Source organism: Bombus vancouverensis, chromosome 11 (genome assembly GCF_051014615.1).
Source record: "Bombus vancouverensis nearcticus chromosome 11, iyBomVanc1_principal, whole genome shotgun sequence".
In the NCBI taxonomy this organism is placed as follows: Eukaryota; Metazoa; Arthropoda; class Insecta; order Hymenoptera; family Apidae; genus Bombus; species Bombus vancouverensis.
Window position 1 is genome coordinate 1124685 of NC_134921.1, and position 15278 is coordinate 1139962.

Sequence of the window (15278 nt, forward strand, 5' to 3'; positions counted from 1 at the left end):
ATGATACAGCATGGATGCCCATTTGGATGGGAGAGTATTGCTCCTAATCCTTCCTTACTTGCGTGTGTTATTAATGTAAATGTTTTCTCAAAGTCTGGGTATTGTAGTACCGGAGCATCACAGAGTTTCAATGTGTCAAATGCTGTTATTTATCAGTCCAGTGGAATGGAGTTGTCGATTTCTTCTTTGACCGTTGGTATTTTGACCTCTTTATGTATATCCTCGTTTCTGACATACCATGGGGTGTTGACTATTGTTCGCAGTATCTACGATATCTCAGCAATAAACTCTAATTTATTTATGTGGACCATTGCTGCTGTCCCCGATAGTGGTATTCCGTACGTCCAAATTGATTTTATTATTGTTTCGTAGATTTTTAATTTATTTCCTATGGTGAATTTAGAGTTTCGACTAGTTAGCCAGTACATCTCCCTTCTTTATATCCGTATTTTATCTATAATTGATTTAATGTGTTGTTTCCATGTAAGTTGTGTGTCTAAGTGAAGTCCTAGGTATTTAGTTTGCTTTGTTTGCGTTATGTGCGCGTCATTCAATTGAATATTTGGTGGTTTCCGTTTTCTGAGTGTAAATTTAATATGGTTGTATTTACTGAGGTTTGCTTTTATTTGTTTATCTCGTAGTCATTTTTCTATTTTTGTGATGTGCTCTTGTAGCAATGTGACTGTTGTTTCTGGATTAGTGTGCCTAACTAGTACAGCCGTGTCGTCCGCGAATGTGAGTATTTTGCTGTTGGTAGTTGTTGGTATGTCGACCGTGTATAGTGTATATAATATTGGTCCTAAGACGCTTCCTTGCGGTACCCCTGCCTTGATGCTCTTATTTCACAACATACATCCTTTATTTTTACTACAAAGATACTGTTGCGTAAATATGACTTGAGTGAGTGGTGGATTTGTTGCGGGAAGTGTTTTGATTGTTTGTAAGTGGTATTCATGGTTCACTTTATCAAATGCTTTCTCAATGTCCATGAAGAGAGCTAAACAGTATTGTTTCTTCTCTATTGCTAGTAAAATTTCGTTGATGAGTCTGTGAATTTCCTCTGTCGTGGAGTGCCTGATTCTGAACCCAAATTAGTGATCTGGTATTAACATTCCTTTCTCTATTGCTGGGTGGTTTTCATTACAGTTATAGCATTTTACTTCGTTTATCTTTCCTATGTATGGGCAGTTTGTTGTTAGGTGGTTTTCTGCACATTTGACACACGCCGGGTTTCTGTTGCAGTAGTTTTTTGTGTGTCCGTATTGTTGGCACCGTATGCATTGCGGTATGTCCTTTTATAACGAAGTGGTTCAATTGTTACTGTTGTGTTTATGATCTTTTTAATGTCAAAGATTTTTTTGTTATTAGCTTTGGGTTCAAGTTCTATTAGAAACAGTGGCAATGGCTGTTTCGTATCATATGTGTTTATATTATTTATTGTTCTTGCTTGGTGTCTGATTTTTGCTAATTTTGTTAATTGATGTAGATTTGGGGTTGATAATTAATCGATTCACACAGATTAGATTTTTCTCTCTATATTTCTCCGCCTCGTACAACACGTCTTATTATTATTCTTGTTATTATTGCTTTTGCTTGGTGTCTGATTTTTGCTAATTTTGTTAATTGATGTAGGTTTGGGGTTGATAATTAATCGATTCACACAGATTAGATTTTTCTCTCTATACTTCTCCGCCTCGTACAACACGTCTTAACACACAAGATACAATTAGTCAATTAACACGTGGTTGACTTCTAAGACAAAAGAGCGTCGTTAGATGTCGTACCAACTTAGCTTGTAGTAACTAGCGATCATGCGAACTTAACTTTTCTCAACACTCCCCTTTGATCGTAGTTTCTACAAGCCCCATAGCTTTGGCAAAATACTGAGTCTTAACTCTATTTAAGCCTTTGGTGAGAATGTCAGCAACATTCTGAGGACTAGGTATATATGTATGTCGGGTTAACATTAGAATTTAAGGCGCGTAACGATTCTTCGTTTGAATTAGCCATCGTTTTACGAAACAGAGATTATATTTACGTGAATATACAAGATTTTACAAAATATTATGAATATTGAGTTTAATGAATGATAAGATTAACAAACGATAAGTTTAACTAATGATTAGATTAAAGAATAATAAGTTTAACGAATAATAAGAGTAACGAATAATATGTTTTACGAATAATAAATTTAACGAATAATGAATTTAATTAACGCTATTAACAATGTTCCTGGGTTCAAACGAATCCACGGTCAACGGGATAACTCTTTACTATGTGTAGAATAATTTTAAACACAAAATACAGTTGCTGAGACACTCGGTAAATTACTCGATGTATCACTTTCCAAGGCGATCACACGAATGAATATCTGCTGAAAATCTTTTTCGCTGTACGACTGCATTTGTTTGTTATATGCTCGCTGGAGGCATCGAGAAGGTTCCAATCGCCGTTGCTAGGCAGTTTCTGCCAAGAGTTTGTTGTATACTCTTTGGAAGCATCGAGAAAGATCCAAACGCCGTTGCTAGGCAGTTTCTATCTGGAGTTTGATTCCAAATACAACGTGTGTCCCATTATATCGACATCTCCAAAGTACAATTCTATGTGATTTCTAGGGAGAACAATACAACCGATCCACACCTTCGTCAGGCAAAACGTTTATCCCGTGACCGCGGCTACGTTCGGCGACCAGTTGTCACCTCGAACCCACTTTCGCTATCACAAATATCGAACAATTACAAATGACAACAATTGCTTAATTACAGCTATCATAAAATCTAGGCTAAAGCATTAGGAGACTTTCCCAAAATTGCAAAGCGACGGCTCCGGTTTTCCTTTCATCTCCGACATGTATAATCTAATATTCCCTTCGACACGCAGTTCTTAACACAAAAATAACGTACTTGCACATGCTTAGATCTTTCAGCAACTACTTCATCTTTGGGCCATGAAATAGCCCCGATGTTATTACAAAAAATCTTGCAAGAATGACAGTTGACCTAACTCCCTCAGCAGTAAGGAAATCCACACAATTTCCCTTGCTGCTTCTTGCATCGCCACAAACTCCGCTTCGCACGTCGATTGAGCTATAATTGGTTGTTTCTTGGACAGCCAATATATTGCACCACCAGCAAGTATGCAGACATACCTGCCCCTAGATTTGCTATCTACCGTACAGCCCGCAAAGTCCGAGTCACAAAACACCTTCAAAAGTTGTCCTGTCCTTTGGTATACTAGCTTCAAGTCTTTGGTTTTTAGCAGGTACTTAAAAATCCGCCTCACTGCTTTCCAATCGGATACAGTCGGATTTGCGCATCTTTGGCTTAATTTCCCTATTACACACGCGACATCAGGACGACTCATACTTGCGACATACATTATATGCCCCACAGCTTGTTCGTACAACTTATTATCGAAGGGCTCATCACACTCAATGTCAAAATCGGCTTCACATTCCTTAGCTAGCGGTGTTGACACTCCAACCTCATGAGCAATGTCAAACTGATCCAGTGTTACGTCGGGCGACTCTCTACCTGGACCAGGTCATACACCGCGGGCCAGACGGACACCAGATGTCCGCTCATCCTTACGGCGTACCCTCAATAGCCTCAAGGACCCGTCATAAATCCGAGTAATTTGCTAGCTAAGGTCCTTCAGAACCAACAAATGTCTTTTTCTAAATCACTTTCTAAAGACGATTGTCTACCGCGGCTTGACAAGGGAAACTTCCTAATGCTTCCTAAGGGAAGGGATGCTTCCTAATAACAACTTTCTATCGAGGACAGCTAAGAGCCTTCCTAGTCCACCAACCTCCGTTTATCCAATCAGAAGCAATGCATACTGCCCTCACTTTCCTGACCAAAAATGTCATGAACAAATCCGATGGTCCCGTGCTCTAGACACACCCATCATTAGCTTTCCTACGACACAGTATCGTCACTGTAACTTACTGCTCCGACGACCTCAAGAGAGTCAAGTCAAACTTCTTCTGCGACATCAGGAGCGTAAAGTTAACTACTCAGTTTAAATCTAATGCCTAACGTTACGTACGTAATTCACGTAACCTATCTAAGTCGGTTCTCGGTATTGTCGAATATCCATCTCCTCTACTAAGTTTACTATAGTGCTACGTCCTCTAATACACTAAATTCAATTATAAAAGCCCTGATCTAGCGTGCATATCTATCTTAGCTTCGTGCGATAAGTTGTTACCTGCTCAACAGTGCAATCTAAGTGTTGGAAATATATAACATATAATTCTGTGAATCACAGTGTTATACAAACTGAATCAGCCCTATTATCTCAAAGGAAATCAGGGGATCGATCAATTCGTGGTGTCCACTACTATAATCGTAACGGTAATTTACGACTACCGTTGACATCTCTCCTCGCGATTGCGTCTCCCGGCGATTGGTCGAAACTACATCCAGCATTTGACCTATCTGTACGGATTGATCAAATACGACAGTGGTACTGTTTGGCTTACTCAGGTGGATGGATAGAAATTGAGTATTTGTGCCCAGCATCCTAACGTCTAATTTCTCATTAATTCTAGTTTTGAACACTTCAATCCTATCCTTCGTTCTAAACATAAGAATGTCATCCACATACACAGCTACAATCAGATCTTTGGACGCATTCACATACACACACGGATCACTCATACATGGGTTCAAACTCATTCCTTTCAAAATACTATTTATGTATTTAAACCACATTCTCCCGGCTTGCTTCAGTCCATATAGGTTCCTTTTGAGTTTGTACACATATTGAGTCCTGTCTTTCTCTGGAACTTTAAAAAATTCTGGCTGCTCCATGTATATATCATCATCCAGAGGACTGTTGAGATATGCACACTCCACATTGATATGCTCATAAACCCACACATTCTCTGTACACAGAGCAAGCAGAATTCTTAGAGTTCTGCGTTTTACTATTGGACTGAATGTTTCTGAGTAATCTGAGTAATCTCTATCACGTATACTCGTATAGACACGGATGCTTTTGGGGAGGTATTCGTTGTAGAGTTAGTAATTTGAGCGCACCGGCGTGTAAGAATCGTTATTAAGCTTCGTTGGATGTGATTTGGCACTCGCGTTGCGTGACAACGCGAGATACGAGAAATACGTGATTTTCTTTAATATCGAGACACGCACGCGGATAGATGGATGCCATTATTGCAACAATAGTGACAGGACGTGCGCGTGGAGCCGAACGAGGCGCAGGCGAGGTGGTTTGCCGCGTCGATATGTGGCGTCGCCACCTTACGGGCAGCACACTTGACTATGTACGGCCGGCTCGACTTAAGTTCCTAGTAGGAAGAAACAAAGTCGGGTCGGCCAGAGTTCTAATTTTTATATATCGTCGGTATTTATGTTATTTATTTTGTTCATTTCGCCACTCGAGCCGAACTTCCGTGGAGAATGAATTAATGAATGAGAGTAAATAAGTACGAAGGGTGCTGCGCACGTGGAGGTTTTTATTTGAGTCGTGCGATGTGGCGTAGGTGGGGTATGTAGGTATATGCATTCCTACTTATATCATTTATTTATTAACTAGGTGCTACTGGCTCGTTATGTATTATTTATTTATTTATTTATTTATTTATTTATTTATTTATTTATTTATTTATTTATTTTTAGTTATGTTATTTATTTATTTATTATTTAGTTTATTTAATCATTGTTATTTGTTTATTTATTTAGCCAGTTGTTGTATATCGATTTAGTACTATATTATCTATTTACGCGGGTGGCGATCCGCGTATGCATCATCGGGTCCTTTATCGAAGCGCAGGCGTTAGCTAGCTTGAATATTGTAAATCTTTAAGATTATATTATTATATTTTATTATATTGATCGAAGATACTATGATGTTCTTGCACCTAGATATGCATGTATGTAGTCACGTATTTATTTATTTATTTATTTATTTATTTATTCGTAAGTATGACCCAGTTTAATCAATTGCTTTTGTTGATGACTTGGCGAGTTCTTTTGGTTTACGATTGGTTACATTCGGACGGTTTTTGGCTAGGCTGACGACGACTATGGCGATGTCCACCGCACTGATAATTATTGTAATATGGATAAGGTTAATATAGGAAATAAAAGTACGGCGCAGGGGGTTTCGAAGCCCCCAGGCCCCGTCGGGATTGCGGGTGGTTTTCCAGACCCGACCCGACGGTCATCTGGCTACTGGAAGAACGGCGGGGGGGGGGGGGAGGTGGAACCCCAGGCACCCCCTCGTACGGTAATAGCGACTGGGGCCAAGGTGAATGGTAGGAGGTTGGCGGGTAGTATAGAAAAACCGAGGGTGGTGTCCGATGTAAGGATAGGGGAGAAGGTCACCATCTCGGTGGTACCAAGGAGTAGGGGGGATGAGGAGAGCAACCCCTTCAGGCCCAGTAGGAAGGACCTGAGGAGCCCCACGAGCGGTGCTAGGCCCGAGATTGGAGTAGTCGAAGGTTCGGTGGGTTCCGCCGGGATGGGGAACAACGACCTCGGTACGCCAGTGAGGACGAGAGGACTGTCCTACACCAAGCTACTGGCGAGAAGGGTGGTGGATAAAAACGCTGGAGTGAAAAAGGCGAGTGCGACCATGCCTGGCGAAGCAGAGGACAGTGCCAGGAATGACACGATGACGAGCGACGATGAAGACGTCGTGACATCGAGGGCGGAGCTTAACGGGCTCACGCAAGCCCTCACTGGCGTTGTCCAGATGCTGGGCGCCCTTGTGAAAAAGTTCAGGGTAGACAAGGACAAAGGCGAGGATATCAGGGAGGTAGGGAACATGGTGAAAGGCATTCTATCGTCCCTGGAGTAGTGCGGAGAGCACAAGGATACGAGGAGGAAGAGGAGGAGGGATCCTGTCGATGGAGCGGTCAGTAGGGTGACGGTGGCCAGCGAGGGCGGATATCCCAAGAGGAAAGGGATATCGCCGACCGAGGTGGCAAGGACGAAGGGGGCGGAGGAGGCCTAGAAAAGGCGAGGTCTCTTATGCGGAGGCCTGTGAGAGTACGTTCAGTAAGAGCAGGATGGAGGAGGAGTATAGTGACGACTCCGAGGTGTGGAGGAGGGTCGAAAGGAGGAAAAGGGAGAGGAGAGCTCCCTTGATAAAGGAGGCTCCGAAAGCGCGCCCCATTGAAATAGTCGAGAGGTGGCCCCGGAGGTCAGGGGTGCACCGAGGGATAGAAGAAGGAGGGAGGCGCCCCTGGTAAAGGTGGAGGAAGGTTCGGAGTGGCTCCTGGTGTACAAGAAGATAATGGCTGCTAGGAACACCCTGGAGGGAGCCACGGGGGTCCGAAGAACGAGGGCAGGGCACATCCTAATAGAGTTCGACAGAACGGTGTCGGTGCACGAGGCGGCGATGAGACTGAGAGCCGCGTTAAGCGACAGCACGGAGGTGGCCGCGGTCGTTAATACGGCGACGTTGCAGATTAGAAACGTTGACCCCCTCACCAGTAAAGAGGAGCAGGTGGAAGAGATGAGAGCTCAATGGGGGATCAAGGATAGTGTGAGCGTCGAGGTGAAATCCCTGAAGATGGCACCATGGGGCACGCAGGTCGCGGTGGTGGTCCTCCCTGCTAATGGGGTGCCGAGCGAAGATAGGGACAGGAGGTTGAGAACGGGACTAACCATAGCCTCGGTTAGGTTGCTTACCGGCGCACAGCGCTGCTACAAGTGCCACATGTTGGGGCACGTGGCAGCGAAATGTACCATGGTGTGCCCGGGTAGGGAACTGTGTAGGAGGTGTGGGAGTACCGAATGCACCATGAAGGACTGCGATAGGGAACCCAGATGCGCGATGTGTTCGGGGCAGGGGGGGATTAGTGCGAAACATATTACCGGTTCGTAGGCGTGCCCGATGGTGCGCCTAGGAGTTAGGAAGTTTAGACGGGGACTCAATTAGAGTCCTACAGATTAACTTAAATTGGTGCAGACTGGCGCAGGACCTGATGATGCAGTACGCGTGTGAAAGCAGGGTGGGCATCGTGGTCATCTCTGAGCCCTACAGGCAATTGCCTTATTGGTTTAACGATGAGTTTACGACCTGTTTAACGGTAGATACGCGATGAGCGAGACCCTGGTCCAAAAGGCTGGGATTGTAGGAATCAGGTTCGGCGACGTGTTCTGTGTCACTGGGTACTGTTCCCCGAATACGACTAGGTGCGTTTCGATGCTTTTTGGGGGGAACTAGACGGGGTTCTGAAGGAGGGGAGGAGAAGCGCATCGGCGCTAATGGTCGCCGGCGACTTTAATGCCAATTCTAGTGTGTGGGGTGGCATTAGGACCGAACGGAGGGGAACATGCCTGCTGAACGTGATCACGAAGCGCGGTTTGGTACCGATTAGGACGACGGGGAGCTATTCCTTCCTGAGAAATGGAAGGACTAGTTTCCCGGATGTGTTGTGTATCGATCGACGTATGAGGCTGAGTTGGAGGAGGAGTGCCGTCTTGGATTGGTACTCAGACTCTAATCATTTTTATATATTACACGTATTTACGAGCAGCGTTAAGAGGGCGGCTGGCGGAGCGTTCGTGTACTCGATGAAGCAGATCGATGCGGATAGCTTTTTGAGCAAATTCGACGCTGTCTACGCGGGGCACGTTTTAAAAATCGACGAGTCGACATGCGGCGAAAGGCCACAGAATAGCTTGGAGCGCACGTGTGCCGAGACTTTGAGGAAGACGTTACCGTCGCGGGCGAGAAGACAAGCCAATTACTGGTGGAACAGCGAGCTAGCCACGTTAAGGAGCGCAATGTGCAGGAGCAGGAGAAGAGCGCAACTAGCGGTGGCGGCTCGCAAGGAAGATGCCGAATTCCTGGTGGCCGAATTCAAGGCTGCGCGAAGGAGCCTGAAGAGGGCGATCGAACGCAGTAAGGAGGAATGCGGGAAGGGTTTCCGTGCCACTTTAGACCAGGATCCATGAGGCAGGCCGTATCGAGTGGTGAGGAGCAGATTGGTGCGGTCGGCACCATCCGAGCCCCTCGGAGGTGACAGGGTGGCGAGTATCCTGGACGACATCTTCGTTACCGGGCAGCAACCGCGACCGGGTAGGCAAGAAATCGGACTGGCCCCACCTGCGGTACTCGACGGAGCCGACGATCTACGGATAGACGAGGAAGATTTGAAGATGGCTGTCGGGAAATGCGATCCTAGGAAGGCTGCAGACGGTGGATGGGATCTCCGGTACTTTGATCAGACTGCTGGCGGAATGAAGACCGAGGGTGCGCCCAGCTGTGCTCAACGGAGTTAACAACTGCGGTAGGATACCGGCGTTATGGAAGGTGGCTAGGGTGATGCTGATACCCAAGCCCAACAGAGACCCGACACTGTCGTCGGCTTACAGGCCGATCAGCATACTGCCGGCATTGAGCAAGGTCTGGGAGCACACGCTGAAGATACTCATCGAGAGTAGCATCGGGCGAGATCCCTTCCACAAGGACCAGTATGGCTTCAGGAGGAGGAGGGGGACCCTCGAAGTCCTAAACAGGACGGTCGCGGTTGCAGAGGACTGCAAAAGAGAGGGCCTGGTATGCGTTCTGGTCGCGTTCGACGTGAAGAACGCGTTCAATATACTGAGACTGCAGAGTATTCTGGAGGAAGTGCGAAGGAGGCGGTTGCCAGGACGACTTCAGGAGTTGATCGGGGATTACCTGGCCGATAGGAGGATCATAGCGCACTGCCGGGACAGCGTCGTAAGGAGGAAGGTCGGTGCGGGGATTCCGCATGTGTCGGTCTTAGGACCGCTACTGTGGAACCTCGTGTACGACGGAATTCTGGAGACGCTCGACCGGGAGAAGGACATCGAAACCGTGGCGTTTGCCGACGACCTGGCGGTACTCCTTAAGGCCAGGGTTCCTCGGAATCCAGGACAGAATAAGGGCGGCCATCAGCACGGCCACCAGTTGGTTGCAGCGACGTGGGACTTCATCTGGCAAGAGAGAAGACGGAGCTTATCCTGCTAACCAGGAAGAGGATACCGACGAGTTTTAACTTCGACGTGCGGGCCGGGGAGGGGGGGGGGAGATCTCCACTAGTAAGACAGTGAAGTACTTGGGAGTTTGGTTGGATAATGCTAGGGGGTTCTGCTCCCACCTCGAATCGGCGTGTGACAAGGCGGAACGGTTCTTGTGCGCCATACGGGGCCTGCTCCCCAACGTGAATGGGCCTAGGGACGCAGTCCGAAGGCTCTACTATGGGGTATGGGGGTCGGTGTTCCTGTATGGTGCACCTATATGGGCCTCATCCCTGGTCAAGGTGAAGAACAAGAACATCATCAAGAGGGCACAGAGGGCGGCGATGATCCGTACGTCTACCGCCTACCGTACAGTGTCGCACGGAGCCTTGTGCGTGGTAACGGGTAACATGCCCACATACATCAAGGCGTGGTTGCGGTGGAAGCAGTACGGCTTGAAGAGGCGGATAGTCGAGAATGCAGAGGGAACGAAGCCGGCATTGTACGAGGAGATGGAGAGGCTGAAGACCGAAGCCGAGGACAGATGGAGGGTGGAATAGACGTTCCACAATCCCTACAGCTGGACTAAGAGGTTGATAAAGGATCGGTTGATCTTCTACAGAATGAAGAGGGGCGTCAACACCACGTCATGCAGATTCTCACTGGGCACAGTATCTTCAATTGGTACCGTCACAGGATTGGGAAAGAGACGCACATCAGTTGTTGGGATTGTGGAGCCGCCGTGGACGATGCCGAGCACCTGCTGTTCTGGTGCCCTAGATGGTCAGGGGAGCGCGCGGAGTTGGAGGCCGAGATAGGAGAAGAATGTAGGATAGAGAACCGGATCGTGGAGAAGCTGGCCGCCGAGGAGCGGCTATGGCTTAAATTCAGCAGAATGTGCACCAAGGTCATGACGAATTGGCTTAACTAGGAGAGGGAGGTGGTAGCTCTGCGGAGAAGAGAAAGCAGGAGGAGAAGAGTGTAGCGTAGAAGATTGCCGATGAAGGTGGATACGCTTAAGTAGAAGCTAACCCGAAGTAATGTCGAATGACTGTACCGGGTTGGTACCTCGAGTATCTCAATGCAGTGCATAGGAGGTGGGGTTTTTAGTGGGTATGGCGACGTCATCTGCCGAGTCCCACATAACTCAGTGACGCTGGGTATGCGTAACTGCATTTTCCCCTCCTCGCTCAAAAAAGGTCCCTATCAGCGTCTCTTTTTATTACAAGCACCCATTTACAGTCTATAACGTTTCTGTTCAAGGGCCTTTGCACAATGTCCCACTCGTCTTTACTTTTTAGATTGTCTAACTCCTCCATTATTGCATCAGTCCACTTTTGAGCACCTGGCCCCTTACACATTCGCAGGTACACACATGCTTTGAGTTTTGCAAACGGTCGCAACATGAACGGAACTATCACACGTCTTTGGTTTATGTAATCTTGCCGACCTCCTGGGCTCAGTCGGTATACTCACAGCCTCCCCCGTATTATCCTCACTCGTTAAATTGTCCATGAAGTAGTCAGTCTCCCCTTCATCGTTTTCGCCATCACTTTGTGTTTCGACGTCAGTCTGGTCAATTCCCCTTCAAAGTTCAAAATCTTCTACGTCCCATATCCATTCTGAGGACCTCCTTTTTATATTGCTCGTATTCATCTTAACACTCTTATAGGGAAACGTATTCTCATCGAACCTGACATGACAAGATATTATCACTTTCTTTGTCCTTGGCAGGTAAATTGTATAGCCTTTGACTTATCTGTCGTAACCTACAAATATCCCATCATCTGCCCTGCTATCGAATTTTCCTCCGCTTGGACTTCAGAGGTACCGAACTCTGCACCCAAATACTCTCAGTCCGTTGATCTCCCCTTGGATGTCACATCCCTTACCTTTCCATAATTCCAGTGGGATCTTGTCTCCGATAGTAGCGGATGGGCGGGTATCGGGTTTACATTAGAATTAGGGTTAGGGGCGTGAAACGAATCTTCGTGTGGGTTACACGTTGTCGTTATGCAATAGAGAAGACATTGACTAGTATAAATACGATTATTATAGAACCGGACAAGTAACTGCGGTAGTTAGGTACTCACTGGTAATATTCACTGGTCGTAAAGGGTTACTCTTTTCATCGATGAGATCGCGAGCGAGAATGACTTTCCCGTCCCGATGATGCCACAAAGGAAAACTATAATGCGGTGTGTCTAAGGACAGGAGATCATCGGATTCGTCGAGAAAAGCCTTCGTTCAGAAAGTAATGGAAATTGGCGTTGTTGCTAATTGGTCAATCCCCATATCGGTGGTTAGAAAAAGATGCTAGCCGCCCTCGAGGGAAAGTTGCTAGTGGGAGACGCCGCTCGTTGAAAAATAGGTCTCCCCTATTTTCCCGTAGTTGGGACAAAGACTGTTTGTCTGTTTGAAGGACTTTAGTTGGCTAAATCTAAAGATTTATAACGGGCCCTCGGGCTAGCTGAAGATGTACTGCGGAGACGCATCGACATCTGGCAATCATCTTACTCGAAGAGTGGGGTCTGCGTGTGGCGAGCTACGGGACAGAGACCGTTGGAATGTTTACTGTCGCGTGCCGCCAGAAATATTTCTTTTAAGCAGAGCTATAGAATTGCTCCATACCTTTGTTAGACAAAGCGTTCATCCCGTGACCGCGACTACGTTCGGCGACTGGCTGTCGCCTCGAGCCCAAGCTCATTGTCACAAATCTTGAACAAATACAATCGGATCGAAGAACGACAATTGTTTAATTACGCCTATGATAGAATCTAGATTACGGTGTTAAGGGATTTTCCCGAAGTTCCAAAGGGAAGGGTCCGATGTCCTTTCATCTCCGACATATTAAATACTTATAAAGAATTTGTGGCGGCACTAAACAGCAAAAACCACCACTCGACACTAACTAGTGTCGGACGACGGCAGCGCAGTGGCTAGCGCCTTAGGTTACGAACGTTTCGGGATCCCGGCGAGAAGAGCATATACGATGTAAAGGAGGTTGTAAGGGCGTCCTAGGGCATACGGTGGTTGTCACGATGCCGGAGGTGGCGCCGAGCAGACACGTCAAGAGGGGAACCAAAATTCTACCTTCTAAGATATTTTTCGCGTTTCTGAGGTCATCGCCACTCTCCTTATCTTTGCTTTACGGCGTATAGTATCTCGATTTTACGGTAGTTAGAAATTTGTATTAATTTGGAGAACCTTGCAAAAGTACGCAGATCTGCTACGATAGTCAGATAGAGAGTATCGGCAGAGATCTGTCCCTTTATCGTGAAACTCTCTCGGACAACTTAGATGCTACTAGATACCGATTCTCGCAGGCAACCAGTGCGTAATAAACGTAGATCATCCAAGAAATTTCTCAATTGTCATTCCTTAATTTCGCGCTACTTTTGCTTTATTTTAGCTACGTAGGAACCTATTAGTGCGCAAATGTTAACCCTTCTCCTCTGTGCTAAATATCGTTCACGCATAGAATCAAAGTTACATAAAACCGCGTACAATTGCACCATTGAATTTCTAATAATTTTCTCGTCTCTCAGGACGAAAACAGGCTCACGAATGATCCCTCTGTCCTGGCTATCGAATGTACCGCAAGCACGTAGTTTCAAGTGTCCGTTCTCTAGAAAATGCGAAACAATTTATAGTCGACGGTCGAGTGAACGGTGCGACTGTCGAGTCGGAAAGATCAGAAAGACAAATCGTCATAGTTCGAACAGACCGGGCAGCAGAAACGCACTTCCATGATCATTTGTATTGTTGCTCGATCTGTTGCTGCGCAATGATCGACCAAGCTGTTGATTTTTCTTTTTCTGCGACGCTGCAATACTCTACACTCTATGCTCTATATCGTTCTTTTGCCCGCTATTTACCTTGTACGCGAACTTTTTATCGCTAGTGGATTGCAAGGTCGAAGCCGCGGTTGCGGCTACCCGCAATAAATATTTTTCGTTCTCGCTCGGGTTTTACTTTATTCCAAGGACAGTCAAGTTAAGCTATTGCTCCGCTCCTCCTTTTTTATCACGAATTTTACGCGACAATGCGTAGATCAAGGTGGACGTAGATTGCAAGACAAAGGAAAGTGTAGATAAATAAGACAAGGTGTATTTAAAGATAATAAGTTATTTATTATAGTTTATTTAATATGTATATAGGTCATTCGTATTATAGCGATGATAGCTAGTGTTAAATTAACAATGACAGTTTCTATCGTAGTTAATATTATATTGGTTATTGGCCATGACGAAGGCGAATTTTGATAGCCCTGGCCGAGGTCGGTGGTCTGGATCTATAACAAATAATACTATACTCATATAGCAAAGAAATGTCGTAAATATCGATATCATTTGTAAGGCGATGCTTTTTGGGCATAGTGAAATTATGTTGATCAGTTTTTGGATATTAGGTTGAAATTAGATAATAAAGTTATAGATTTACCCGTTTTAAGGGATTGTTCAGGCGCCGTTAATTCACTGGATGTGTCGTCCTGAAGCAGGATGTTTAAATTTTAGATCATATATTGTACTGATAGGAAGTATTTTATCGCTACAATTATGAGTTTATTTGATTAAAATATCTAACGTAGTGTCTAGTCTCTAAACGAATTAGTAGGTCAGCCGTGAAAAATGGCAGCAATTTGTATAATAACAAAGGATAAGCCAAATATAGCAGAATGACTCATCGGCTAGCGGGAGGTTGTGTCTAATTATCAAAAGCAGAAGAAATATGAAAAATCTTAGTTTATAGGACTTGTTGACAATCAATGTCAACAATTTTTTTATTTGGTCCATAGAATGTTTTGATTGGGCTGTATTTCGACACACAACAAAATTGATAACATAAATAAATCTTATATATTTGTTTCAAGAAATGATAGCTTGTTTGTGAGCGGTATCTTTAGACAGGTTGTTGAAAGCTAGATGTTAATTCGAATTTTATATTTCAAATAACTTCGCACGAGTTTTTTAGTCAAATGTAGCACGAATCGAACAGGTGACAACAATCTATACCGCGTTCGTGCTTGGCAGGTTTTTATTTTGTTTACCTAGTGGATGGATATTCTGCTACGATGGCTTTAAATTTGTAGATGTGTACATTAGGATTGATTGATTCTACCATAGGGAGTGGGTGATCAATTTCAGATAGTGAAAGCGAAACAACTAATGCGCGTCAACGAAGCAAAGTTCTTTTAACGGACACAGCTAGTGATAGCGATAGGTGTAAATCTGTAGAAAATGATAATGCAGTAACGAGTGTAATAGCAATTGATGAAGCGGATTTAAGCCAACGTAATAGGAATGAAATATCTCG

At 45.3% G+C, this 15278-nt stretch overlaps 1 protein-coding gene across 1 annotated transcript; it reads left to right on the forward strand.

Moving 5' to 3' along the window:
• The first annotated feature begins 7263 nt into the window (after nt 1–7263).
• LOC143303385 (uncharacterized) lies at nt 7264–8933 on the forward strand. The gene is made up of 3 exons (XM_076622880.1): nt 7264–7853; nt 7942–8062; nt 8169–8933. Exons 1-3 carry the CDS (start codon nt 7264–7266, stop codon nt 8931–8933), a joined length of 1476 nt encoding a protein of 491 aa, XP_076478995.1.
• Nucleotides 8934–15278: the final 6345 nt, after the last annotated feature.

What these genes read in the sequence shown, in the direction of transcription:
- LOC143303385 (XM_076622880.1), top strand. Translation starts at nt 7,264, where the DNA reads ATGGCTGCTAGGAACACCCTGGAGGGAGCCACGGGGGTCCGAAGAACG. An exon ending in GCGAAACATATTACCGGTTC is followed by an intron (nt 7,854 to 7,941) that starts GTAGGCGTGCCC and finishes AAATTGGTGCAG; the next exon opens with ACTGGCGCAGGACCTGATGA. An exon ending in AGTTTACGACCTGTTTAACG is followed by an intron (nt 8,063 to 8,168) that starts GTAGATACGCGA and finishes GAATACGACTAG; the next exon opens with GTGCGTTTCGATGCTTTTTG.